Source organism: Taudactylus pleione, unplaced genomic scaffold, assembly GCF_031769625.1.
Source record: "Taudactylus pleione unplaced genomic scaffold, aTauple2 ptg000842l, whole genome shotgun sequence".
NCBI lineage: Eukaryota > Metazoa > Chordata > Amphibia > Anura > Myobatrachidae > Taudactylus > Taudactylus pleione.
The window spans coordinates 56,952-83,371 of record NW_028285244.1 but is presented as its reverse complement, the minus strand read 5'-3'; the positions used below and the strand labels follow the sequence as shown (position 1 = coordinate 83,371).

Sequence of the window (26,420 nt, the reverse complement as noted above, 5' to 3'; positions counted from 1 at the left end):
GGTGACCTGGTGAATGTCAATTCCGTTAAACACAAGACAGAAATACTATAATTAAAAAAAAAAAAATAAATAAAAAAAGAAGAAGAAGAGGGGTCCACTGACAAATAACTTGGAAAATAGTGTCCCAGTGTATACACCAGTGAAAACTACCAATATGCATAACTGGGTAAAGCTGTGAAGGAAGACCAAAGCCTTCCAAACAGACAATCTTAGCACACACAATTTATACAATCTGTCATAAAATGTGTAGCTTTTCATAGAGGGAACTGTACGAATATGCCAGGTGCTCCTCCCCCAATGGAAATGAGACTTATTTTACTTTGAAGACATTTATGAAGGCCGAAATATATAGAACTGTGCTGTGATCCAGAACGACTGCACACAACAAGAGCATTTTTCTAGTACAGAGATATAAAAAAAATAAATTTGCAACAAAAGCTTTATTTAAACTCAATTACATAGTAGTACAGTACTGATACAATTAACTATTACAGCACAAATATAAAGGAGAACTCCAGTCAATAACAGATGTTCACCTAATGGAGGTCTTAAATTACTAGTGATAAAAAAACAACAAAACCTAATACACACTCAAACCAAGACTCAATAACTAGTTGCCACTTTTTGCAGGCTAGACAAAACAAGGGGTGAAGATGGGCACCTTGTCATACCTTTTTATCTGCAACTGGCAACGGGGCTCCACATACACACTGAAATAACAGACACCCAAAAGTCGGCATCCCGTCCTCTGACCATTTAGTGCTACGTAATGCCACAAGACAACACAACAAACCAGATTTCTCAGCTCCTAGGTATTTGCTCATTGTGTTTGCAGGTGGACTTTGTACCTTTCACAGAGCAGCTGTCCAGTTGTTAACTCGTTACATACCGGTCAGCTTGATCACCTTGGTGAATAGATCATGCTATGCAACTTGGAAACATCTAGTTGTAAATGTGTTATTTATAACGTCTTACTAAAACATACATGTAGAGGGCTATGGGGTCTATTAATTGTGTTTATAATCGGGGTATTAATTATCGGGATAATTAACATACTAACTCGCTGCGAGCGCCGAAGCTATTAATCATTGCTCCGGCGTGGAGACAGCTGATCCGAAAATCAGCTGTCTCCCCGAAGTGGCTTCACTGCTCCTTTCAGAGCACTGCCGCGTCGACTAGGCAGTGCTAGCCCGCCTGCGTGAACTAGAGTCGATACAGGTGCATAAAGCCCTGGCATCCAGCCGAAGGAGTCGGACAGGGGCGGGATCCCTCTTTGCAACCTGGGACTCCTTCCCATAGGGAAGAAGCAGGGTGAGCACGGGAGCAAACGCCATCTGAAGATGGCGAATTCTCCCACAGTCAAGCTCTGAAAGAATTGAATTTTTTGGAGCTTGATGAATTTCTGTCCCCATACTAGTGTTTGGGGACAGCGGGCCACATCGGAAGTGAAAGGTAAGCAAGAGATATCTGTGATATCTCCTGCTTTACCATTTTGTTGAATTGCTCGGACACTTGCTTTCTAACATTTTCACCTACTTTTGTAGAAATCAAGTGATTATGAATAGACTCCTATGTATCATGCTTTTTTTTTCTTATAAATCATGTAAAAAGTGTAGTTTCTGCATAATATTATGAATTGTAGCTATGTACTAAAATCACAATGCAGGAGATTTCACAGAAATATCTGGCAGAGAGCACTGCAGATCACAGTCCCCATTATTAGCAATGGGTACTACAAGCTCAGCCCTATGTACCAAAATCCCCAAAAATTAAGGTTTTCGGAGTTTGGCCAGAGTCTGGTCAGTTGGTGTAACCTGCTTTAAGGATTTGATCTCTCTCCGGCAGTAGCTGACGCCATGCACATGCACAGTGTCAGCTTCCACAGGAGAAGACTTTTACAATTGCTGGGGACATAACTTGCAGGGACAGCAGTTACGGCAACCGCTGTCCTGCGAGTTCCCCTTGGTACATAGCGGGGACATCTTCATTAAAAGTCAAAATATCTTCCGCAGTATGGATCTTTAATAATCGCGACAATTCCATGATTATGAATACATAGGGGTCTATTTACTAAGCAGTGTTAGGAGGCAGAGTGAAAAGTGATAAGAAAGTGATAAGGTGCCAGCCAATCAGCTCCCAACTATCATTTTTCAAACACAGCCTGTGAGATGACAGTTGGGAGCTGATTGGTTGGCACCATATCACTTTCTTATCACTTTTCACTCTGCCTCCTAACACTGCTTAGTAAATAGACCCCATAGACCCCATAATAGTCTACGCCATGTAGTATAAAAATACATACAAAATATTTACATACAGGCTGTTTTAGCGGGACGCCGCTAGGCTGTTGTAGCGGAGCACCGAGCCCTGCGATATATCTGAAGGGCAGAAAGCACCCTGTCCTCCAGCGCGGCGCTCCACTGAGACAGCCTGGGGGTTCTGTCTCCACCCGCAGGTCACAGTGTCCCGCGGTTGGACAACACGGCGAGTGCAGGAGTCACCGCCGGTGAATGTGTGCCTGACCGCAGCGCTTGGGGGCTGCCCGGCATGTCTGGAAGTGTCGGACACACCCCCAGGAGTGACAAAAAGGGGACGCGTACTAAAGACACACAGCCTTTTCTTTGGCCACGCCCCCTATTCAGGAGCGCACGCCTTCGGCACGTGCAGAAGTGTCCTAGCAATAGGTCCGGCGCCCTGCCTGCTGCCAGACCTAGAGTGAACACTATATATTCATTCACTCTAGGTCCAGCTCCGGACATAGAGCAAGTGCAAATGTGCCCTTGCGCGCGACCGAAAAAGGGGGAGTGACCAACAAATATGGTCGTGTCTCTAAGACGCGCCCCCTTTTGTCACTCTTGGGGGTGTGCCCAGCACTTACGGACATGGCAGGCTGTCCCTAAGCGCAGCTGTCAATGTGAATGGATACTGGGAACATTACAACCCGCAGGTGAGGATGGCACCTGCAGGCTGTTACAGCGGGGCGCCGCGCCGGAGGGCAGGGTGCTTTTTGCTCCTTAGAAATAAGGCAGGGCGCGGCGCCCTGCTGAAACAGCCTAGTGGGAACGCTATTTATTTTACACATATATACACACATATTTTCCAAGTACTTGCCATTACCTAGATGCTCTCCCGAGTAGGTGAGCTCATGGTTGCTGCTATTTCCTATGTTGCTAAAGGACCTCTGTGACGTATTCCACCATGTGACCGCTGCAGGAGGCTGGACCGCTCCTGCTTTACCATCCACTAGGGCATAGAGGGGGAATAAATATTTGTGGTGAGCGTAGCAAGCCACCGTGCCCGAAGCATGGCGAGCGCAGCGAGCCCACGAGGGGACACTTTTGGTCCCCCGTTAGCATCCCCGCCCCTCCCCCTTTCAGGCCGGGTCACGTGGGTGTGACATCACAGGTCCATCAGCCTTATATAGTGTAGACCTAACCGTGAGCTCATTGCAGAGTCTGAGATGGCCGCTTAACCATACGGTTACAGCACCCCAATTACTCCTCATGCGAGAATCCGCCCATACATGCCACAGATCCATGCGTCTGCACACGAAGGCCGTACCCACCCATGGTTTTACATCCGCAGCCATCATCATTAGTATCTGAATTTATATCCAAATGATCGTCTGACACAGGCATCCCATTTCCGCCCACACGCTACGATCAAGCATGGAAGCCGGCTTGCACGCCCATGACACTCCCACGAGACAGAACAGTTTTGTGCGTCCAAATGGGCGCCGCCCAGAAACGCCCATGTAGCAGTAAGGTGGCCTGCACATTCACGCTCTGTCCCTGTAAGTAAGCCTTGTCCAGCGCTTGCGCAGTCAGTAATTTCTTTCTATGTCAAATGCGCAGTTTGCAAATGTCCGCAAAATCTGTCAAACTCAGGATGAGGCCCTAACTGTATATTGTTGATATGGAGCAGCTTACAGATAGCACCGACTGACTTCAGGTTTTACCACCATGTGGTAAAGGCGCTTAACATGTTGACCAAATGACCTATCACGCGATGGACATAAACTAGCATGTGTCCAGTTCTAAAGACCCAGCGAATGCTGAAGCTGAGAAAAGGGACTATTCATTTCAGCGCGGCGCTGATAAGCCTCCGGGGAAGGTGTTCTCCCAGCTATTCAATTCACTGCACTTTAGTTGGAGAATGCCGCTTAGCGAGACTAAACACCCAGCTTTAGATGCGCTAACCGACATTCCCATACTAAAGTGGTTTTAGCCGGACATAACAGTGCAGTGAACTGAATCGCCCCCATAGAGCTGCCTTGTAAATAATGGCACCAAGAAGCCCATTTTCTTGAACATTATTTCAATGCTTCTTAAAAAAAAAAAAAAAAAAGTAGTTCTCAGCAATTCTATTAATATAAACTTATACAAAGGAAGTAACTATTACAAAACACTCATGTCCCAGTATATTTAGCATTCATTGTCTGCACACACTGGAGCCGCCATTTTCCATGTACCCATTCACAATGTATCTCCATAGCGCCTTATTTGCAAATACATTAATATGCATTTTGTTTGGAAAACATTGGACCTTATTTAAAGAACAATAGAGCTGCAATACTTTGTCCTATATGTATTGTTATAAAACTTAGGGGCTCATTTATCAATGAGTTTTATCATACACAACTGGTTTTAAAACTTGTTGTGTATGGTAAATGGTGCTCAAGCCAATCAGCACCCAAATGTCATTTTTCAAACAGATGACAGGAGCTGATTGGCTGGAGCACCATTATCATATGCAACAAGTTTCAAAACTTGTTGTGTATTATAAAACTAGTTGATAAATGGGCCCCTTATTCCGCAATAGTCACAATACAATCAAATTTTTCACAGTTTGTGGACGACACCCTCATCACCCACTTATATGGGTGGAATTGGTATGTAATGCCGGCTACCAGAATGCCTACTGGCAAAATACCGAAAGCGGCATACCGATGGTTGGTCAGGGGTCAGATCAGTATACTTACCCCTCCCCTCTTCTCCCCCTAATAATCCCTTCTTGTAGCCTAACCCTAACCCTCCCCGTTAGTGCCTAAACCGAACCCTCTCCCCACAGTGCCTAACCCCAACCCAGCCCCAGAGGTGCCTAACCCTCCCCCCTAGGGGTGCCTAACCAACCCCCCAAATAAAACCTAACGCTAACCTTGCTATTCTACCTAAACCTAACCCTCCCGTGCTTGGGGCTAAGGGCGCCCTGGACTTACCTTGTTCGGGCAGCCGTCCATCTGAATTCCGGCATCGGTATTTCGACGCCCGTCTTAAGTCCCGTGTCGGGCTTCCCCTGTCGGGATTTAGACCGGCGGCATTGCGGCCGCCAGTCTCATAACTACATCCCATATTGGTAATATGGGCGCTCCTCCTTAATAATACAGAGAGAATTACGGATTAAATCTGTGCAAAAAGTGCTTCCATTCATACCTTTACTGGCACGTCCCGAAACACAAACCTAATATAAACTCAATAATGTAGGTATAGTGACACTCAAGTGCGCTATAACAAGTGTACTGAACAAAAAGAATGCATTCACTCTCCTTATAACATGAGCCCCTCTCGTGATGGGTTTTTCTCATTCACAGAAGCACGCCAATGGATATTCAGAACATATAATAAATAATAGATAAATACGGAAAACAGTGCAATAAAACAGATACATTTATTGCTTTCACACGTATTAAAATTACCCTAGGATATGAGCAATATCACAATAATCAATAAAATATGAATATGAAGTTCAGGTGGAGGTTTACCAGAACTCCAGATATAAATCAACATTGAAGGTTTCCAGACACCTTAAAACGTAGGACCACTTTTACCTGGATCAGCTGGATACCTCAATAGGAAGCAATTGTGTATGACACTCTGGTCAACGCGTTTCGAGACTAGGGGGGCTATTTACTAAGACGCCACATACTGTGGAGTTCATGCCACTCCTGCTTCGCCTGCTACCACTGCGTAGCAGGAGCTGGCAACCATGGGTATTACTAATAATAGACCCGCCGAGGAGGGTGAATGTTATGTCACCCCCTCGGCGGTGTAAGCAGCATAGTATAGAGACCCAGGACTCACCATCACCAGGTCTCCGGAGTCCCGTGCAGCAGGAAGCAGAGGGGAGGGGTTTTTGTTTTGTTTTTTTGCAACAAACTTTATTACCAAACGTTCAAATTGACACAGCTCAAGTCCAGCTTCTCCAGTGAGGAGAAGCAGATACCGGCAGCTACAGGAGGCGGCATAATCGCTGGAGAAGACGCCCGACGGTAAGTGCCCTCTCCCCTTAGTAATACCTGGGACACTTAGCGCTGCCATAGACACCTATAGCAGTGCTAAGTGCCCCAGGTGCATTGTGATGTTATAGCCTGCACTTAGCACTGGCAGGCAGAGAAAATCCCTTTAGTACAGTGGTTCTCAAACTCGGTCCTCAGGACCCCACACAGTTCATGTTTTGCAGGTCACCCAGCAGGTGCACAGGTGTAATCATTACTCGCTGACACATTTTAAAAGTTACACAGGTGGAGCTAATTATTTCACTTGCAATTCTGTGAGGAGACCTGGAAAACATGCACTGTTTGGGGTCCCGAGGACCGAGTTTGAGAACCTGTGCTTTAGTACACACTGAAAAGCGGTATGTACAGGGATTGTCTCTGCCTTTAGCATTTCTAACCCCTTATCTTCCCTTAGTAAATAGGCTCCTAGGTCTCTTCCTCAGGACAGTGTTTCAGTAATATAAACTGTTACAACAGGGTTTGTTTCCTTAGATACAGTGTAGCCTGAAACAGACCCCTGGTATAACATTTCTCAATATAAATGTGTACACAGAGTACGCAAGAGATTATATTTATAACCAAAACATTACATTATTTACATATGGTCGGGTAACTGGATGATATATAGAGCAGCATGTAGACAGTCTATGAGCTATCCTAGAGTATCCTACTTTATCCAAGGTCATGGTCAGACCAGACCAGACTAATCACTCAGCACTAATGTTATTGGACAACTATTTGATTTTTCCTGTAGATTTACCCAGCAAATACAAAGACCATTTAAACTGCAATGAGAAATAATGTAGTGTCACAGTTTCAACCTATAGATTTTACAAGGAACTGTTCTGTTAGTGGGTGATTATTTTCCTCTGTGGAACAAGGAATTGGATGAATTCCTTTCTAGAAAGCATTTGTCCATTTCTTCCATAATCTACACCTCAATCGGAATCTATGAAATATGTGGCCCAGTGTGTATTTAAGGAGGGGGTTGGGAAGGTGTAAGGGGGAGCTGATCCGGACCTAAAATATCTATTAATATGGTGCATGCAAAACTGGATGTAGGGACTATGAGGTATCAAAACAGAGACAAATCCATCTATTTTACACACAAACTAATGAGGACAATGGCTAGAAACAATCAATATTAGGAATATTGTATGCAGTTTAGTTGAGCAGAAGTGTGTAAAAATAAAATTTGTATGTTACAAAAAAACATAAAAAAATTGCATAAAAAGGGTATGCAAAAAAAAATTAAAATATATAATACACCATAACTTCAAGTGAAAGAAAACAAAGACAAGAAAAAACCACCACAGGCAGTATGCAGCCATGCTGTATTATAATTTTCTATGGTCTACATATAATAAACAGTCCATGAACAAACACATCTGTCCAGTAATATGAAGCTTTAATTAAAAGTATCTGAGAAAGCTGAAGCAGCCCTACATAGTGTGTACAATATTTTGCAGCATTTAAATTACTAAAACATTAGAACAGGCCATACTTGGGAAGGGGGTCCAAGTGAGTGGCGAAGGGGGAGTCTTTGACTTGCCCACCCTTCCCAGGGGAGCAATTTCTCCAATCCCCCAAACTCTCTCCCCCCATCTCCCCCTCTGGCAATTACGAATACATCCTGGCTTCCCAGCAGACCCAGGGCATCCTGTAACTCCTCTGTGCTGGCTGTAGGCACTACATGCTCCAGCTGGATCAGTCAGTGCAGGGGTAGAGATAATGGTGAGTGAGACAGAGACTGGCATCAATATAATAATAAATTAGCTGCACTCAGGGCATGATTCACCAGCGTACGCAATTGCAACCTCATACGCAGATCGGGCAATTGTTCAGTACTGCGCATGCACCGCACTGCGCCCGCAGATAAAAAATCCCTCGCAGAGTGAGTTTGGGGGTGGTGATGGGAGAAACACAGGCGTGCCTGTCCGCTTGAACTCTGTTTCATGTGCGTGCATAAATTAGCCACTGCGATTGCCTATGCAGCTTGTGTACTCACTGCCTGCGACGAGACTTGCAATTTCTGAGACAGGTCAGACCTGCTGTAATTGTGTGTGACTGGCCCATGTGTTTCCTTAGTATCTGTAGTTTCTGCATAATTTTAGGATTACTAATGGCACAATGCAGAAGCTTTCACAGAAATCTCTGGACGAGGGCTAATTAGCACTGCAGATCATAGTCCCCATTATCATCAAAAATCAACATATCGGTGGCGAAACAGAACCTTAATAATCGCGGCAGTTTTGCGATTATTAGTACAAAGTGCCACTTTGCGGCCAGTAACATCACTAATTTGCCTTCTCACCCCTTATGGTGGGTACACACTACACGATATGCTCCCTGAGCGATATTGTGTAGTGTTGTCCTCAGCAGGCTGTGCTCAATGTCGTTCATGACATTGAGCACAGCCGCTGAACGATATCATTAACGATATCGTTCAGTGCCGGGCTCTCTCCCCCATTCCCTGACATGCAGCAACCTGACGAGATCGTCAGGTTGGCCTGCATGTCAGCCCGATGAACGATAATGACGAACGACCCGTGGGAACGCGCGTCGTCGTTATCGTTCATCTTTTTGGGCTTAAAAATGGACGATAAAGTGGACGACTGAACGATAATGATATCGTTCAGTCGTCCACTTTATCGCCCAGTGTGTACGCACCATTAGAGGTGCGCAGGAAAGCAAGCAATATACCGTACCGTATTCTCCCATGATATGCGCAGCTGGACATCGCAATGTCTGAAACCATGTGATGGAATAAATGTATGAAGGTCATTAGTCACTCTTATAGAAGGCAACAGTGTTTCCCAACTCCAGTCCTCGTGGTCCCCTAACAGTGCATGTTTTACAGATCTCCTCGGTATCACATGTACAAAGTTCAGCACCGCCTGTGGATCTTTGAAAATGTGTCAGCCAGTAATGACTACACCTGTGCACCTGCTAGGAGATCTGTAAGACCTGAGGTCTGAAGTTGGGAAACGCTGAAAGGTAACCTGTATTTCAGGGTTAGTGGGCCTTTAACATAAGTGATAAAAAGGGAAGCAGAAATACATTGATGTGTAAATCAAAATATCCTCACATCCTGGAATTTCTGCATTTCAACCACTCAACCGCTGGTCGATGCAAATGTTATTTCCCAAAACTGTTGCTTCATTGAGCAGTGCAGTCATCACATTACCGCTTTGTAGTGGATATCCGTATAACTCATTCTTATCCAAGCATGGGGTGAGGTGTGTAGACACATAGGACACCCTACATGGTTCATAGCAGCAAGTATTTAAAATAAGTATGAGGTCAGCTAGAAGCAAACAAAAAAATAAAACGCAAACAGAGCCCCGGACTCTAACCACCTGAGGCATACAGTGATCTGTACACTGGTTAATATGAAAAGTTTCCCACATAGAAACCCTGTTAAGTGACTTTCTGAAGTTATTGCATCTTTGTTGAAAGAAAAAAAAAAAAGGAAGAAGATAGGTAAACATAATCCAACTAGTGAAAGTTAATATAAAACAAAACAAAAAAACACACACAAAAATTGGGTATGTAACAATAGTAGAAAAAAAAGATATCAAATTAAATAAATTGCTCAGTTCTTTTTAAAGCAACATGAGTAGACCTACATTATTTTTCCCCCATAATGAACTCTGACAGAGAAGCTATTATTGCCCCAATGTTTACTAATAATATGAGTAACGTGTAAAAGAGTGTAGATAATGCGTGAGGAGGGCCAGGAGCCACTAGTCTAGTTTGTATGACAATGTGTTATATTATATACTGTATATTCCAACAGTCCTCTCCACATCTGTACTTATCTCACAGTAAAATGATGGTTGATAACAGGCTCCCTCTAGTGGTCACTGCAAAAGCTCAACATGTTCTGTAATTGTAAATACAATGAATCGAACCATGGAACTAATGTGGTGTTTAGCGATACAGGAATATACTTTTTCAATTATTTGAAATTGTATTTTGATCACCAAATATTTAGCCTACCCATGCAGTTATTTTGTGGGCTGGACCCATATTAATAACAAATCAACCTATCAGCCAAAAAATTCCACATTAATAAAAGAAAAACAAAAAGGACACAAAAAAATGAAAGTATTATACACACTGTTTTAATCTGAATGTGGACCACATTCAGATGACTTAATTAGTGCATCAGTCAATCTTTAAAACCTGAACTGTAATATCGGAGTTTGGGAACCTCTGCTTTAAGGCACAGATTCTGGGTTAAGTGCCAGGAGCAATGCAGTTACCGCGCTCAGTAAACCCTGAGGGTGCAAACGTAGATGTCAGTTCACACTCTCCCTGGGTGCGAGCAGAAATCCGAATTAAGTTACTGCAGGCAGTAATTGAATAGATCTGGGAACTTAACCCAAGAGCTAAAAACCCATGTCACGTCCAGCAGCTAATTTAATATGCCCCCAAGTCTCTTCCATGCACTCAACTGTATTACTATGGAAACAACCATTTGAGGTCAAGTTTCACCTACACACCAAGGGGTCCATTTACTAAACCTTTGATGGAGATAAAATGCACAGAGTTAAAGTCCCAACCAATCAGCTCCTAACTGCCATGTCACAGGCTGTGTTTGAAAAATGACAGTTAGGAGATGATTAGATGGTACTTTAGCTCCATCCAAGGCTTAGTAAATAGACCCCAAAATCCCTGGTTACAAAACTTGTAGATTCACTAAATGTCAGCCAAGGTTAATGCTGACAATTATGGGGAGCAAAGTCTAACAGGCCTTCAGTGTTCACCAGGGACCCGTACAATGAGGTTTGGGCCGCGCTGTGGAAGGTCTGATGACCTGTCCCTTGGAAATGGCCAGCTAGGGAAGACAGGAATTGCACAATTGAACAAAATGGACAGTACAAGTCAAGCTAGAAGTCGCAGAGCGAATAACCAAATCAATAGGCAGACAACACCAGTGACAATACAGAGGAGCTGCACAGTGGGATTTGAATAGAGACTTTATTTAAAAATCCCCATACCTGATGTCAGTTGTCACATGTCCACAAGCCTAGAAGAGAACACGGAAGTGCGCCACGCAACGCTAGGCAGCGGACAAGATGAATTGAGCGGCGCATTGTTCGGTAAGTGGACGTAATGGTAGCATTAGGGGCCTTTTTTATGACTCAAAGGTCAATATTATTATTACCATCCTTTATTTATATGGCACCACAAGGGTTCCGCAGCGCGTTACAAAGTACATAAACAAATGAGCACACAAGAAATAGTTATTAACAGTACAAACAATACAGGACAAATATGTGATTTATAAATATTGCAGCATAACGCTAAAAAAAAGCAGCAGGGTTTCAGCAACCAAGTGTTAGGTGCTGTTGTAAGTTAAAGTATAAGGGAAGGACAGGGCCGCAACTAGGGGGGGGCTAGAGGTGCACGTGCACCGGGAGGGGATTGCGGGGGGGTGAAAAAGCAGACTCTGCCATCTGAAAATGGCCGCCGCCGAAGAGGAGACTAATGCTAGAGGTCCTTACTGGACCTCTAGTGTCTGTCTCTTTCTTGGCGGTGGCCATTTTTGGATGGCCGTTTTCAGCAGATTCCATGCGGACTAGCCGTCCGCATGGACTCTGCTGAAAACGGCCATCAAAAAATGGCCGCCGCCAAGGAAGAGACAGATGCTAGAGGTCCTACTGGACCTCTAGTGTCTGTTAGCAGAGCGCAATCCACACAGCGTTCCCGGAAGTGCCGGGAACGCTGGCGCAGCAGGGAGAGGATGCTGAGAGCTGCATCTTCTCCCTTCAAACCCCCCTGGCAACGAGCATAAACCCCCCTGGCTGAGCATAAACCCCCATGGCAACGAGCATGGAACCCCATGGCAACGAGCATGGAACCCCCATGGCAACGAGCATGGAACCCCATGGCAACGAGCATGGAACCCCCATGGCAACGAGCATGGAACCCCCATGGCAACGAGCATGGAACCCCATGGCAACGAGCATGGAACCCCATGGCAACGAGCATGGAACCCCATGGCAACGAGCATGGAACCCCATGGCAACGAGCATGGAACCCCATGGCAACGAGCATGGAACCCCATGGCAACGAGCATGGAACCCCATGGCAACGAGCATGGAACCCCATGGCAACAAGCATGGAACCCCATGGCAACAAGCATGGAACCCCATGGCAACAAGCATGGAACCCCATGGCAACAAGCATGGAGCCCCATGGCAACAAGCATGGAGCCCCATGGCAACAAGCATGGAACCCCATGGCAACAAGCATGGAACCCCATGGCAACAAGCATGGAACCCCATGGCAACAAGCATGGAACCCCATGGCAACAAGCATGGAACCCCATGGCAATGAGCATAAATCCCCTGACAACAAGCATGAAACCCCCTGGCAATGAGCATGTAACCACTGGCAACGAGCATGAAACCCCATGGCAATGAGCAGGTAATTTTAAAGTAATTAGAAGCATTACTGTGGGGCATAAAATGGTGTCGGGCAAATATCTAAGTGGCACTTTGGTAATAGGCATTACAGTGTGTGGCATAATGTGTAATGGGCATTATGGTGTAAGGAATAATGTAAGTCACTATACCAGGGACGTCTGAGTAATGCACTGCCTTATGGAGGAGCAAGGACAAAATCCAGGTACGGGAAGGGAAGGGGGCGCAAAATTGCTGCCTTGCACCGGGTGACAGATATCCTAGTTTCGGCCCTGGGAAGGAGAAGCATATGAGGTAAAAGGGCCCTGCTCGTGAGAGCTTACATTCCAAAGGGGAGGGGCAGACAGACAGGATGGCACAGATGGGCTGGATTGTAAGGAAGGAACATGGAGTAGTGAGTTAGGATGAGCGCTGGAAAGCTTTGAGGAAGAAAGGGGTCTTGAGAGTCCATTTGAGGATTAGGAGCCAAGAAGCAAAGTTATCAGGGAATTTTGAGCCAAGTCCATGGGGGACAAAGAAAGGCAGCTACTCAATGAAGTTGGAAGAGGCGTCTGATATGAGCATTGAATGGAAATAATGAAATGGAGAGTTTAGAAGGTAAGAGTAGGTGGGAGTGACCAAACGATAGAGGCACCCCAACACTGTGGCAACCTCCAGTCCAGGGAGCTTGAAAGAATGCGAGGACCCCAAAGAAGATAGCTGCAGGAGAGGTGGTGTCAGATGGGTAAATCCAGGATTTGGTGATGGCTAGGAGGTTCAAGGAGTTGGAGATGAAACGTTATGGATGGGGACCAGTTGATTATAGACAAAACTGGCTTTCCAGAGGAGACAGGAGAGGGGGACAGGGTTGGGAGGAGAGAGGAGGAGACTGTTAGGGTTGTTGTAGTGTGGGGTTGAGATTGAATTAATGCAGGGGGATAAGGAGAGTTGGGTATGTGGTGGGCTTCTGAATGAGGAAGGTTGACAGCAGGTGGTGGGCAAGGTGGAGGAGGTTTAGTGTGGCATGGGTTAAGAAGAGGTGTAACTTGAAGGAAAAGGGAGGGTGCAGTGCTCAGGAGTGATGGGAGATGCGGTGGAGAGTACTAGATGGGATGAAAGGAGACAGAGGAGAGGAAGGAGGGAGAGGAGAAGGTGGAGGAGACTATGGAGGGAGCAAAGATGGGAACTGGTGTTAGAGGAAAGTATTATGTAGCTTCTGAGTGATGGGGGGGGGATCAAAAGAAAAGAAAGACATAGGGCCTGATTCAGAGCCGGACGCAATTAGCGCTCGCTCGTTCAGAAAAAAGGGGTGGCTATTCAAATGAACCGTTCGCTCTTTGCGGTCTGTTGACGCCTCCATGTCTGAACGAGCGAACAAAACTTGCGGACGTTTATTTGAAAAATACACCCCCTGGCCGCTCGCATCATACGTCATGTCCTCTATTTATTAGATTAATCGAATACATCGATCAGCGTATGAACTGCTCTCTATTCTTGTGGCTGTTTTTTCCTACCACTATATTGCGAGCAGTTGACTATAAAACAACCAGGTGACGTGGTCAATGACGCTGCTGTTTTAATTATGCACACCCATAAAACGCCCGTTTTGACCTTTAAGCACGCCTGCGTTCTTAATTCCACACCCCGTTTTCAAGCACCTTCCCCTGTTACCACCCACATACGCCTCATCCTGTCACTCAAAGTAGCAGGCATTCGCTATATAGCGAACAAACGATTTTCGGCCGCACTGACTGGTTCGCGCATGCGTATTATAAACCGTATGCATGCGCAGATGTGCAAACATCGCTCAGAACGAGCGTACTGCCGCTTACGAGCGGCCCTGAATCAGGCCCATAGTGTAGATGAGGGTATTGGGAGAGAAACAGCAGTAGTAGTGATGAGAGTGATACTCAACAAGTAAATTAATCTGTAGGAACATTAGAGATGTGCGACTCGGTTATCCAGAAATCCGAATCCACCAGAATTTTGTGAATCTTGACAGATCAGAGTCACTGTTCTGATTTTCCCACAGTTCAGTATTTGGATTTTAAATCCGAATTTCATGTTTTGGATTGCAAAAATTACATGATTTTAGCGGATTTTAAAAACTCAATTTAAATAAGAAGAAAAAAAAAAGGATCCAAAACTAAAAACACGATGATGAATCCAGATCCAAAACAAGAACCAAAACACAAGGGCCAGCGCACGCCTCTGCATTACATATTTCAAGTCAATTCTCACATGTAAGCAGTCTTTTTCTTTTTTCTTTTTTTGTGGGAGGTAGGAAAAGAAAAAAAAAATAGATGATGGAATAGTAGGGAAAAAGCATTAGGATGATTAAGAAAATTTTGTCAGTTTGTAAATGATGATATTTCCACTGGAATATTCGGAGTCGGCAAGTTGTGCCATAGGCCACTGTTAAAGGGCATGAACTTTACAAGTTTAAAGCAGACACCATGCCCTCTAGATTGGATCGTATTCTCAGAGCTATTATAATCTATACTCACCAGATGAGTGGGAAATCTCCTACGTTGGTCCGTCATTACCCAGGTAACTGGGGTCTAGCAGCCGTTCCCCTCCTAGAATTATTCTAGTGTGCACAGTACGAGCCTGCATGCAGCTGGCATGAAGCGACTTTGATGTAAAACTGTGCAACATCCACCCACTGTGCAAATGCGTGAAGGGAACATTCTCAGCTTAGGTTTTGCAATTAGTCAATGTGCAGAAAGACTTCCTTCCTATACACCCAGCTCAGACAGAAGTGTGTAACAGCATAATTCAGATCACCGGGCCACTGAGACATTGCATCATACAGACAACTTCCACATTGATTGGAATCCGTTCCTATTGTGTATGCAAATATGCAGTTCAAATATGGCAAAGCTATTGGTGATACAGATATTTATAGACAATTAATAACTACAATTGTATTAAGCTGCTCCTCTTGTGCGATCCTTGCCAGCCAACGGATCTAGAGTAAGAATACAAACCAGAAAAGAAGGCGCTGATAGTGTAGTATGTAAAAAACTGTTTGATGTCAAGGTAAGTAATGTGCTGGGGGGTGTCTCCGGGCGATGCGGTAAGCAAGGTATGCAGTGCAGGAGGGCATTGGGCTGGAGAGCTGCCTTCCCCACACTGCTAGCAGCCAGTTATCTGCACTATCACTCCTGTCATACAGTATAACAAGCAGCTACCCTGAGGCCCGTATTCAATTAGGGAGCGAAAAGTCCGTGCTGGGGCGGTACACCCTTTTGCCCTTCTGCTCTACTTGAGGTTTCTGTCCTCCCTGAGCTCGCCGTACTGGACTTTTCGCTCCACATCGGAGCTTTACTGGGGATAAAGTATCGGGCGCGTGCCCGCTTTATCCCTGTATTCAATTTAAAATCAGCGAAAACGGGAGCCAGCGAATTGGGATTCCCGAAAAAAAAAAAAACGGGAATTTTCGGTAAATGCTCCTGGGACCCCCTAAAGATGTCCAGACATGGGGGATCACTATGGGTACCCCCGTTTTTGCCTGCAAAGGAAAGTCGGGTTTTTAAATAGCTGCGGCATGTGTTTTTTTCCCCGACATTGAAGAAGTGATGCAGAAGAGCATTTTTTAGTTTTTTTAAGTGGTCCCATCAAATTTTGGGTACTTGAAAATGGGTACTAGCATATTTTAAGTCCCTAAACTAATTTTTAAAAAATTATGCAAAAATGCACCTGCCGCTAATAGCCTATTCTAGAAAACACCTGCCGCATACTTACAGAATACCCCTGAACCTATTGGGCTATTTTTAAACACTGTTCCCCAATTATTATTTTTTTGCCCCAAAATGTAAATAATTTTTTTTGGGGTGTCCCTATTATTTTTACAGTTCGTTTTTAGGGGCTATTACTAAACCCCAATCCTGCACTTTTTTTCGCCATGTAAAACATGGTGAAAAGTTATCCCCATTTTTTTTCAAAGACTTTTCGAACCTGCGAAAAGTCTTTGAAATTGAATACTGGGATAATTGAAACATGCGAAGATGACGTCACCGGCGATAATTTATCACAGATTCCGACTTTTTGCATCCAAATTGAATACCCCCCCCGAGTCTGCCACCCCTGTTGCTCTATACCATTACTGCCTTAGTGAATGTTAGTTTTCTTATATATAAACTTTATATCAAATCATTTAAAATTAGGGAGATTATATAATTTGTATTTAATTTTTTGTAATATAGCTCTTTTTTCACAATACCCACCAAATGGGAAGTGTTAAGAATCTATTTTTCAGGGTAAAAAATGTAAAGGGGTATGACTGTAGTCATGTGTTTGAGTATAAAAACAGCATAAATTACATTCTAGGTATGATAATTTGTATATATGCAATTTATAATACCCACAATGCAACTTGTTTGTACGTGATGCAAATATATGCACTCTTTTTCTGTGTAGATCACATAAGGAAATACATAAACAGTGATTTGCATATAACAAGTATTATAAAGTAAAAATATATTATAAATAAAAATTTAAAAAAGTTAGTCTCCCTATTTCTACTGGGATGTGCTTTATGGGCTGCCTGATAACTGAGGTTTTCTATCCCTATCTCTACTGGTGTGTGATGTAAATTACCCTCAGGGTAATCAAACTATTTTTAAAATCCTGCTTTGGGTGCGCTTCCCTGTCAATATTTTAAACTTGCCACATTGAAATTTTTTTTGTTTGTAGGAGTGCTCTGAACACCTTGCACCGGTGAAGACCCCCAGCGAGGGGTGGGACCTGAAACTTTTGCACCACGGGGGCGGGAGGACTATCTTTCTCTCAAAATGCTCGACATCTGCCTCCCCTCTCTTACAAGCCCTCCACTGGCTCCCCTTCCCCTTCAGAACACAATTCAAGGTTCTTACACTCTCCTACAAAGCCCTCACCCAATCTTCTCCCATTTACATCACTGATCTCATCTCCCTTCACTCTCCTGTCCGCCCTCTTCGTTCTTCAAATGCACACCGCCTCTCATGCCAACTGATTACTTCCCACCACTCTTGCCTCCAAGATTTTGCCCGTGCTGCTCCCCACCTCTGGAACTCTCTCCCTCTCCCCATCAGACTCTCCACCTCTCTACAATCCTTCGAACGGGCTCTCAAGACCCACGACTTCATCAAAGCCTTCCAGCTCTCATCCTAACTTGCTGCTACATGCTCCCTCCTCTGTATCATGTATGTCTGCCCCTCCCCTTGAGAATGTAAGCTCTTGCGAGCAGAGCCTCTACCCTCTTGTGCTTCTCCTTACTTTATTTTCATCTACTTCTTACTCACCACTAGGACACCTAACACTTGGTTGCTTATGCTCTGTTGCTTATTTGGGTGTTATAGCCACCAATGTATCAATGTATATTATCCATGTCCTTGTCCTGCATTGTATATCACTTTTTTGTTATGTACTTTGTAAGGCGCTGCGGAACACTTATAGCGCTATATAAACAATAATAATAATATTATTATTAATAATAATAATAAAAATAATAACTATCCACTTAATTAGACATTTGATAGAAAATTGGCACGATAGGTTTCACACTGTGTGTAATGATATCAGGCAGGTAAGGGTTTCACTTTCGTCTGCTTGCTCCAACTTAAAGGATGGGTGAAATAAGTAAAATCAGAACCCATTGTTTCTAATGTATACTTTAGCCACTAATGTTTTTATTAGCATTTGGGTGCACTGTTTTTGTGCTCAATTTTTACCAAAAACAGCTCATACTATTGACATTTTCACTGTAATTAACAGCATGGTGGAGGGGGGGGGGGTGGGGGGGGGGGGGAGTTCAACTGTTCCCCAACACACTGAACTCATGTTTATTAACAAAAAATAACTCAAATAGGAAATATCCAGAATCAGCAATTAGGAGGGCTCACTTTATCATTAAACTTAGCTGTATTACCAAATGTATCCACTAGATGGTGCCAGTGCTGTATGTTGACAATTTTACATTGAAACAAAAATATTCAATTTTATCTAAAAATGGCGCAAGTAATCCAAACAAATGACCAGCTGTTTTCTAAAATCTGTATAAAAAAAAAAAAAATCCAGAATACTGGTGTATAAGTTAGTACATCAAACACACCCAACAGGAAACAATTTGGATGAACAGTTTGCCTACACAGTACTACTTTGAAACAAGCCTATTACAAGAGATTAGATAAGGATCTAAAGAAACTTGCACACTCCTTTGTATACCAAGAAAAGTAGATCATTCATTCCTGGCTGGAGAGGAAGTCAATACACTTAGCTGGCTGTTTTGTTTTATCCTCCATCAGCTGCACTACTACACTGACAACAAACTACCTTCTGCATAGTCTTAGTTGCTAAACTACAGACATAACAAGATTCAGCCTCCAGAATCATAACGAAGGCCTGTGCTGCACATGAACCATGGACTGTACCAGACCAAAACCAGACCCAGGCTTCTAGAAACTGAAATAAATACAGACAGATTGGAGACACACATATAATAATAAATATATTATGTATATTTGTGAAATAAAAGCAGTTTGTGGGCCACCTTCCCTATAAGGCTGTGCTGTTCCTACAGGAGATGAAGATTTAAGTGACGCTCTCAATTATCATCTGTAACTAGTTATATTGATTAAAAACCTAGATACAGACATTCGCAACATTAGTTTGTTTTTGCTGTGGACAGACTACGAAGGGTGTGATTCAGAGATGGGCGCAATGCTGATGCTTATACAGCTGAGCGATTACCGGTAACCCCGCACATGCATCCAAGTCGCAGCGCTGCGCATGCTTCACGTTTCATGACCGATGAAGATTTATCTACAAAGTGATTGACAGGCAGGGTCCGTTTGTGGGTGCCAACGGGCGGTGGAGACTCAAACGCAGGCATGTCGCGACCATTTTCAGGGCGAATCTAAGCCTGTGACAGCGATCTCATATGCAGGGCTCCTACGTCTCAGTTACCACGGTCATTCTGCCAGACCCTAGGCCGATTATCGGATGATCTGTCACCGATGCTGCATCCTTCTGCACACGGTGACCGATGCTTCGCCTTTGCATGTAGTCCCTTGGATTTCTAAAGCCGCTGGTGGGCTTTTCAATACAAATCCAGGCGGCTACAACACTTGCATATTTTTGCTCAGCCGCCGCATACCAATTTGAAGCTGCGTTGGCATTAGCGTTCATCTCTGCATCAGGCCCCAAGCTCCTGGTACAGGAAAATCACTTAGAACCAAAACAGACCTTCACCTCGTCTCTTTGTCCATTTTGTTACAAAATAAGGGAGTACCCACGTTTTATCCTTTACCACTATTTAGCTGGGCCTGGCATCCCACACTCACAGTGTTTGAGATAAAACAGACTTCTGTCAGCACAGGAGTGACTGAGTAGTAGGGAAACGGTTTGCTTCCTAGTAATGTTTTAGGGATGTACATTTTAATTAAAACATACATCATAATCAAAAACATGGGGTAAAAAGCACAGATGTGTACAGGCAACAGTTACAGAGCCATTAGATTGTGAGACTTCAGTTCAAAGAGATTAATAAAAGCAAACATCTGATTGGCTAACACACATTTGCGCTGGTTGCCCCAGGTTTCAGCAATGACGGTTTATTTGTTGCAGTTCTAAGGCCTAGAGCCACCAATTAGACTAGCTGTGCTTAAGCAAGGACATCCATAAACCTGCACACAGGACCCAATTTGAGACATAAATGGACTTTAAAAAATGAAATGAATTGTCCTTACCTCCTCGTGTTTTTCTTCATTAACCACGTTGAGACTCAACTGAGAGTGGCTGCTGATTCCACTATCCTCATTGCCATCATCATAATAGGTATGCCTAATAAGATCCTTAAATAACTGTGGACTCCTGTCTGACTTTATGACCCCTAATTCAGCCCTTTCGTCACTTTCCATAGAGCTCAACGATAAAGTGCTGTGATGGTTAGAGGCATTGTATTTGTTTAGTTCGGCGCTAGGGCTCTGTGGCTTGGGAGCAGTGGGCCTTACTGGCGTTCCAAGCACTCCTAAATCAGATGCTGAATGAGGAATATGTCTAGGCTCCTCTGAGTCCGAATAAAAGACCTCACTGGCTAACCGACTCAAGCTACTGCTAGTAGGAGATGGACTGCATGCTCCCACAGAGAGGCCTTCAGAAGAGGACATTTTTAAGTCGGTGGATAGCACATTCCTTTCAAGACTGTCCGCATGACTCCTGCTGGAATTTAGTCTCAAATTAATCTCAGGGGAAGGGGAATGTGGACTGGATATATATCTCCTTCTTTCAGTGTCGGCACTCCTAGACGCTCTCCTGGAATAATCGTCATGCAAGCGACTGTTCGGTCGACTTCTGTAAGGTTCTTCATTAGTGGGAGAGCTGCACTTGCTACTGTCCTTTTTCCAATGGCTATCTGTAACGTTGCTCATAATTTTTAACACTCTGTCAAAGTCCTTTGCCCGGATTGGACTCCTCCACCTCTTTGATCTTCTCTCTGGAGTCCCAGCAATGTTAACAGTATCCGCAGAAGAGTTTACAGTACTTTTTTGAAGGATCTCCTTTTCGCTGCCGGACCTTACGTCTGTTAGATTAGAGGTAGATTTCCTTTTGAAGGAGCTTTTTTTGAGGAAGTTCAGGTTGTCCGTGCTCTTACTCCTTCTGTATATGATTTTGTTACTCTCTGTGTCCTTCACTATGATTTCGCAGACATTTTGCTCCTGTCCAAATGGCGACAACCGAAGAGGACTTTGGGCAAGACGCCCTTTGTCGTTATCCAATAAGTTAATTCTGCCAGCACCGTAGGCACGTCTAATGCTGCGGGATCGATGAGTACTTCTCAAGAAGGAGTTATCAGTTTCATCAATATCAGATCCATCAGACTGCAGTCCATCGGTTACTTTACAATGATCATGCATTGGCCTTGGACTTAACAACCTACATGAAGTCTGACCACTTACTTCTCCTTCAGAAGACAAGCACTTCTGGCTGCCACCTCCGCTCTCTAGCTCACTTAAAATATTAGCATTTTCTTTTGCCTGAATTCCCTGCAAAACGGATGACTTCAGCTTTTTGAAGGAACCCATCTTTCTCAAGGAGGACAACGCATTCCAAGTTGAGGAGTTTCCCATGGCAATTGTAGAATGGGGCCTTTCATGATTAGGACTTGACAGTTGTTTTGGGCTGGTGAAGAAGCTTGGCGACTTTGAGCGGCTCTCATCATCCCAGGAGTCTTCTTTGTTACTGCATGTTCCATTGTGACAGCTGCCATCAGATAGAGTTCTTGAGACACTTTTGTCTAGAACTTGAGTGTTAACTATTGGACTGTTCCCACAGCCCTTGGGGGGTGACGTCATACTCTCAACCATGTGAGCATTGGGGGAAAGTCAACCTATGGTGCACGGCCACAAAGTAGTTTCAGGACTTTAAAGAGCCAAAGTGTCATCTGATGTAACTCCTTTGTGTCTTGTTTCTCAGGTCTATTGTCCTCACAGAGCTGCCCGACTGCAGTCCTCGGCTTGCCCTTAAAAACAAAACAAAAAGCCATTATTTAGGACAAAAAAAAACAAAATAATATTGTTCATCTTTTACGCCTCACTCATCCCTATCTAAGAAGGGCTGTGTGGGGGTAGCCTAGTCATGCAAGACCTGGGAAAGTTACATTGGAAAAAATATTTTTGATCACTGGAGTTTTTTTCCCTCTTAAATGACAAGTGAAACAACAATAGGAAGGGGGTGGCAATAATAATAATAATAATAATAAATAATAATAATAATATATATTATTATACATATACACACTGACACTATTTTGGAAGGAAGAGACCAGCCAGAACATGATGTAATTAAAAGAGACTATATGCAAACTTCTATTATAAACTAATAGCCTCAAATGACAGAAATTATTAGATACAATACAAAGAAGACAACAAAGCAACCTCAAATATGCTAACAGGATATTTACAATCCTTAGCAGCCATACCAGAATGGAAGCAGTCAGTACTGGAGGAAATGCATTCAGGATTTACATCAGGAGAGAGGATAATTTTAGGTAGGGTGGATTCACCCAGACGTACATCGCAGCCGGAAAAATTGCGCAAGTGCTCGGAATACAAGAATTCCTGAATTCTAAAAATGACATGAACAAGCTCTCTGTTTGCAAGCCAGCAAACCTGCTAAAGTGGCCTTATAATATACCCTGGGCAAACTCACAGAGCTCCGCATACATACGGATATTTGCTTTGCTAACCCAAAATGCAAAAAGCTTGCCAGAACAAACTTGTCTGAAGTGTGATGGCACAGGAGGGGGCAGGAGGGAAAGGCACACTACCCGATTTATTTACAAACCAGTTATTCATTAGACTATTGCCGGGTAATACACCTAAATCCAGAAATAGCTGCAACTGCCTTCAATGATCTACACAGCCAAGTAGATAATTATTTCTGCATGCAGTAAGACCTCTCATATGTCACATTACAGTTTTCATAAAACTATATAAACTAAATCTAATCAGCCAAAATGTAATATATAAATGGAAAATACACCAGCTGGGGAGATAGAGAGGTTTGTAAAATTCTGGTTCACTAAAATGATATTATATCACTAATCTACATGTTAACAAGGCAGAAACCAAATCAGAAAATAATTGCACAGGCATGCATCCTCTGTGGTTCCCAAGCTAATCATTGTGAACCTAGACAAGATAGACAGGAAATGTAGCCCCCTTAGCAACCAGAAAGCTGGGAAGATGCTCCAAGTGCCAGCAGGGGGGCTGTTGATAGTCACACACTTGACTTGTCTAGATAACAAGCTTTCCTAGGCTAGACTGGGTGTCTCAAGTCTGATCTATCTCCATATTATATCTGTCGGCAACGAACTTGTAGTTTATTAGCCTTTGTCAATAGTACAAAATATAAGCATGAGGTGCCATTATTAATATAATGTAATATACAATGTAACTGCAATGATTAACGAATTATAAGAATACGGATACAGTGTAATAGTGCTATAAGAAAGTAGTTCTAAGAATGGGAAACAATGTAACAGTGCAAATATTAAAGAGTTGCAAGGATGAAGATACATTGAAACCGTGCAATTACTGAGAGATGCCCTCTAATAAGCAGTCATCCTGTGGCTGGCCAGCCTTTGTGGGACGACTCCCGCATACCTATTTTTTTCCACAACTACTGGAGAACCAGAGGCTACGAATCCTGTAATACAGGAATTAGACGTAAATTAGCCATCCAGGCTGCACCTATCTATGCGCCGTGCGCCCTGAGCGCAGCTTCCGTGTAACATGTAGTGCGCCGTGCGCCCTGAACGCAGCCTCCGTGTAACAGATGTACTGCATCTATCTATGCGCCGTGCGACATGAGCGCAGCCTCCGTGTAACAGATACTGCGCCTATCTATGCGCCGTGCGCCCTGAGCGCACCCTCCGTGTAACATATACTGCGCCGTGCTCTCTGAGCGCAACTTCCAGGTAACAGGTGCCTCGTTACTCACATCCAGCAGCTTCTCCCCCGCTGGGAAGTCACAGCAAACACTGCATTTCCTCCGCCTGCCCGGGGTCCCTTCCTTTCACACCTTCACGTTGATTACTGCAGATTTTATACATGCAGAAACCACAGTAACCGAGGCACCTCCACCTCCAGCGTATTATATTACCCCAATCTTTTTGCAAATGCTCCAGCCCGAATTACTGCACCCTCTGCCATCAGTGTCACCCATGCCCTAAGACTTCATGCAGACAATAAGCAATACTGAGCGCCGGGGGGGTGACTACCTGTTACAGGAATACATCCAAATGCCCAGGGGCAGCCTGTCTGGTGGGCTCCTGGCTGCAGTCCTCCTCCCTCCGGTACATCCCTGTGTAGCTGCAAACTGCATGGGTCAGAGGAGTGAGAGGTCCATGGCTGGTGGATGAGTCCAGGAGGGATGGGCGATGTGCAGGTTGCAGCTGGGAACCAGTCTAACGGCAGAGCTGGGCAGCCTCCAGCAGTAGGGAGTGCATAGGGAGGAGGGGCAGGTGTCTGTGTGCTTGGAGATAGGGGGCGGAGAGTCTGTGAGGAGGAGGAGGGGTCTTATTTCCAACTCTACCCACACAAGACGAGTTCCCCCCATGCAGCAGCTGCAGCAGACTGGGTAGTGGGTGTCATGCTGGGTGCAAGCACTGAGCACTTATTACACAAAAGCCCAGTCACCGTGTCCTGCTCTGGATAGAATGAGAGATGGGATTAGAGTTCTGCTGCCTCTAGTCTATCTCATGTGTTAGTATTGTAATACTGTGATGTGATTCACTGGTTTACTATGCTGCCAGGCATGTCTGTCATTCCAGCACTAATATAGCTGTGGTGTCATACAGGCTGCATAATAATACATTATTCAAGATTAAATGGGAGACAGTTAAATACCCCACAGCAATAACACAGCTTGGCTACATCACTGCTAGTGAGTGACATTATTTCCTATGTGGTTAATTGCACTTGTTTTAACAGCTAGAAGACTCATGAGGTAACAGGTCTACTGCTCTTCCCTATATCTCTGACACAATTATATACAAACACAAATTACATTAAGCACTTCTCAATGGGCCTGTACTGATTGTTGTGACTTGTTTTATACTCATCCAAGTTATTATAAATGTATTTTAAATTATATGTTTTTGCTCTACCGACCATTAAATATATTCGTTTTTTTTTTTCTAAACTATTATTCCTGTAAATATATTTATACACAACATTATATGAATCCTGTTAAAGCTGCACTACCACCAAGGAAAAATATTTTGCTAACATCCCCCCCAATACCTAGCCGGACCCCAATGTTGCTACACACACATTTTTAACGCGGTTCTGTAATTTAATAAAAGCTGACCATCTATAAATGTCATTGTTGGAGGGTAGGCGTCTGTGGGAGGACCAATCACAAGCTGCAATCTCTTGGTTTTCATCAGCTGTCGTGACATGATTTTTAATCAGAAAATCATTACTTATTCTATGTTCTGAATGCCTGCTACCATATATCTGAAAATATCTGTCCCTCTGAAGATTGACGGAATGATATAAACATTTTGTACCAGACCCTGACTCACAGGCAAAGGGGCTTTAATTGCCGGAAGTCGAGGAAGCCAGTCTTACTACTTTTATGCAAATGCCAATAGGACTAATGCGCGGATCCGTACGGCTACAAGCGTGAAGATACACCACCCACTGTTTTTCTGTCCAAAGCTGCAACCATCATAATCGGTATTGGTTCTTGCACCTGACCCGGGTTGGGTACGGGATGCCAACGCTCGGGATTAGGATCAGAATCCCGATGCTGGCATCCCGACAGGGTTAGGATGCCGACACCTGTCGGCCAGTATCCAAACCTGTCCCTAACCCTCCCTCCTCACTGCCTAAACCTAAACTCCCCACCTAGTGCCTAACCCTACCCCTAGTGCCTAACCCCTAACTCTCCCTCTAACCCCAGTACTTACCATTGGGATGCCGGCGGTCGTGTCGCCTGTTCCGGGATTCTGACAGGTGTCGGGATCCCGGCGCCAGCACTCTAAGCGCTGGAATCCTGACTGTTGGGATTATAACTACATCCCCCCTGACCCATGCTGGATGCAAGCAATCCGTCAGGAACAAGCTTCCCTTTGCTGTCCGCGCAGGGGCGTATCTATAATGGGTGCAGGGTGTGCGGGGCACACGGGTCCCTGGGTCCAGGGGGCCCCCGCACTGCACACCCTGTACCCATAGTATTACCTC

At 44.3% G+C, this 26,420-nt stretch overlaps 1 protein-coding gene across 4 annotated transcripts in view; it reads right to left on the bottom strand.

Moving 5' to 3' along the window:
- Positions 1–24,703, bottom strand: part of SPATA13 (spermatogenesis associated 13) — a 70,050-nt gene extending 45,347 nt beyond the window's left edge. For 2 of the 4 annotated variants that reach the window (XM_088458601.1, XM_088458604.1), the window contains exons 1-2: positions 24,452–24,703; positions 20,418–22,189 (exon numbers count right to left, since the gene is read on the bottom strand). In XM_088458601.1, coding sequence (XP_088314727.1) covers positions 20,418–22,034 — 1,617 coding nt within the window. In that variant the 5' untranslated portion in view covers positions 22,035–22,189; positions 24,452–24,703. Of the gene's footprint in view, positions 1–20,417; positions 22,190–23,834; positions 23,911–24,171; positions 24,259–24,451 lie in introns of those variants that run through there. The other 2 variants (XM_088458602.1, XM_088458603.1) reach the window with 2 other exon arrangements.
- Between the last annotated feature and the right edge of the window lie 1,717 nt (positions 24,704–26,420).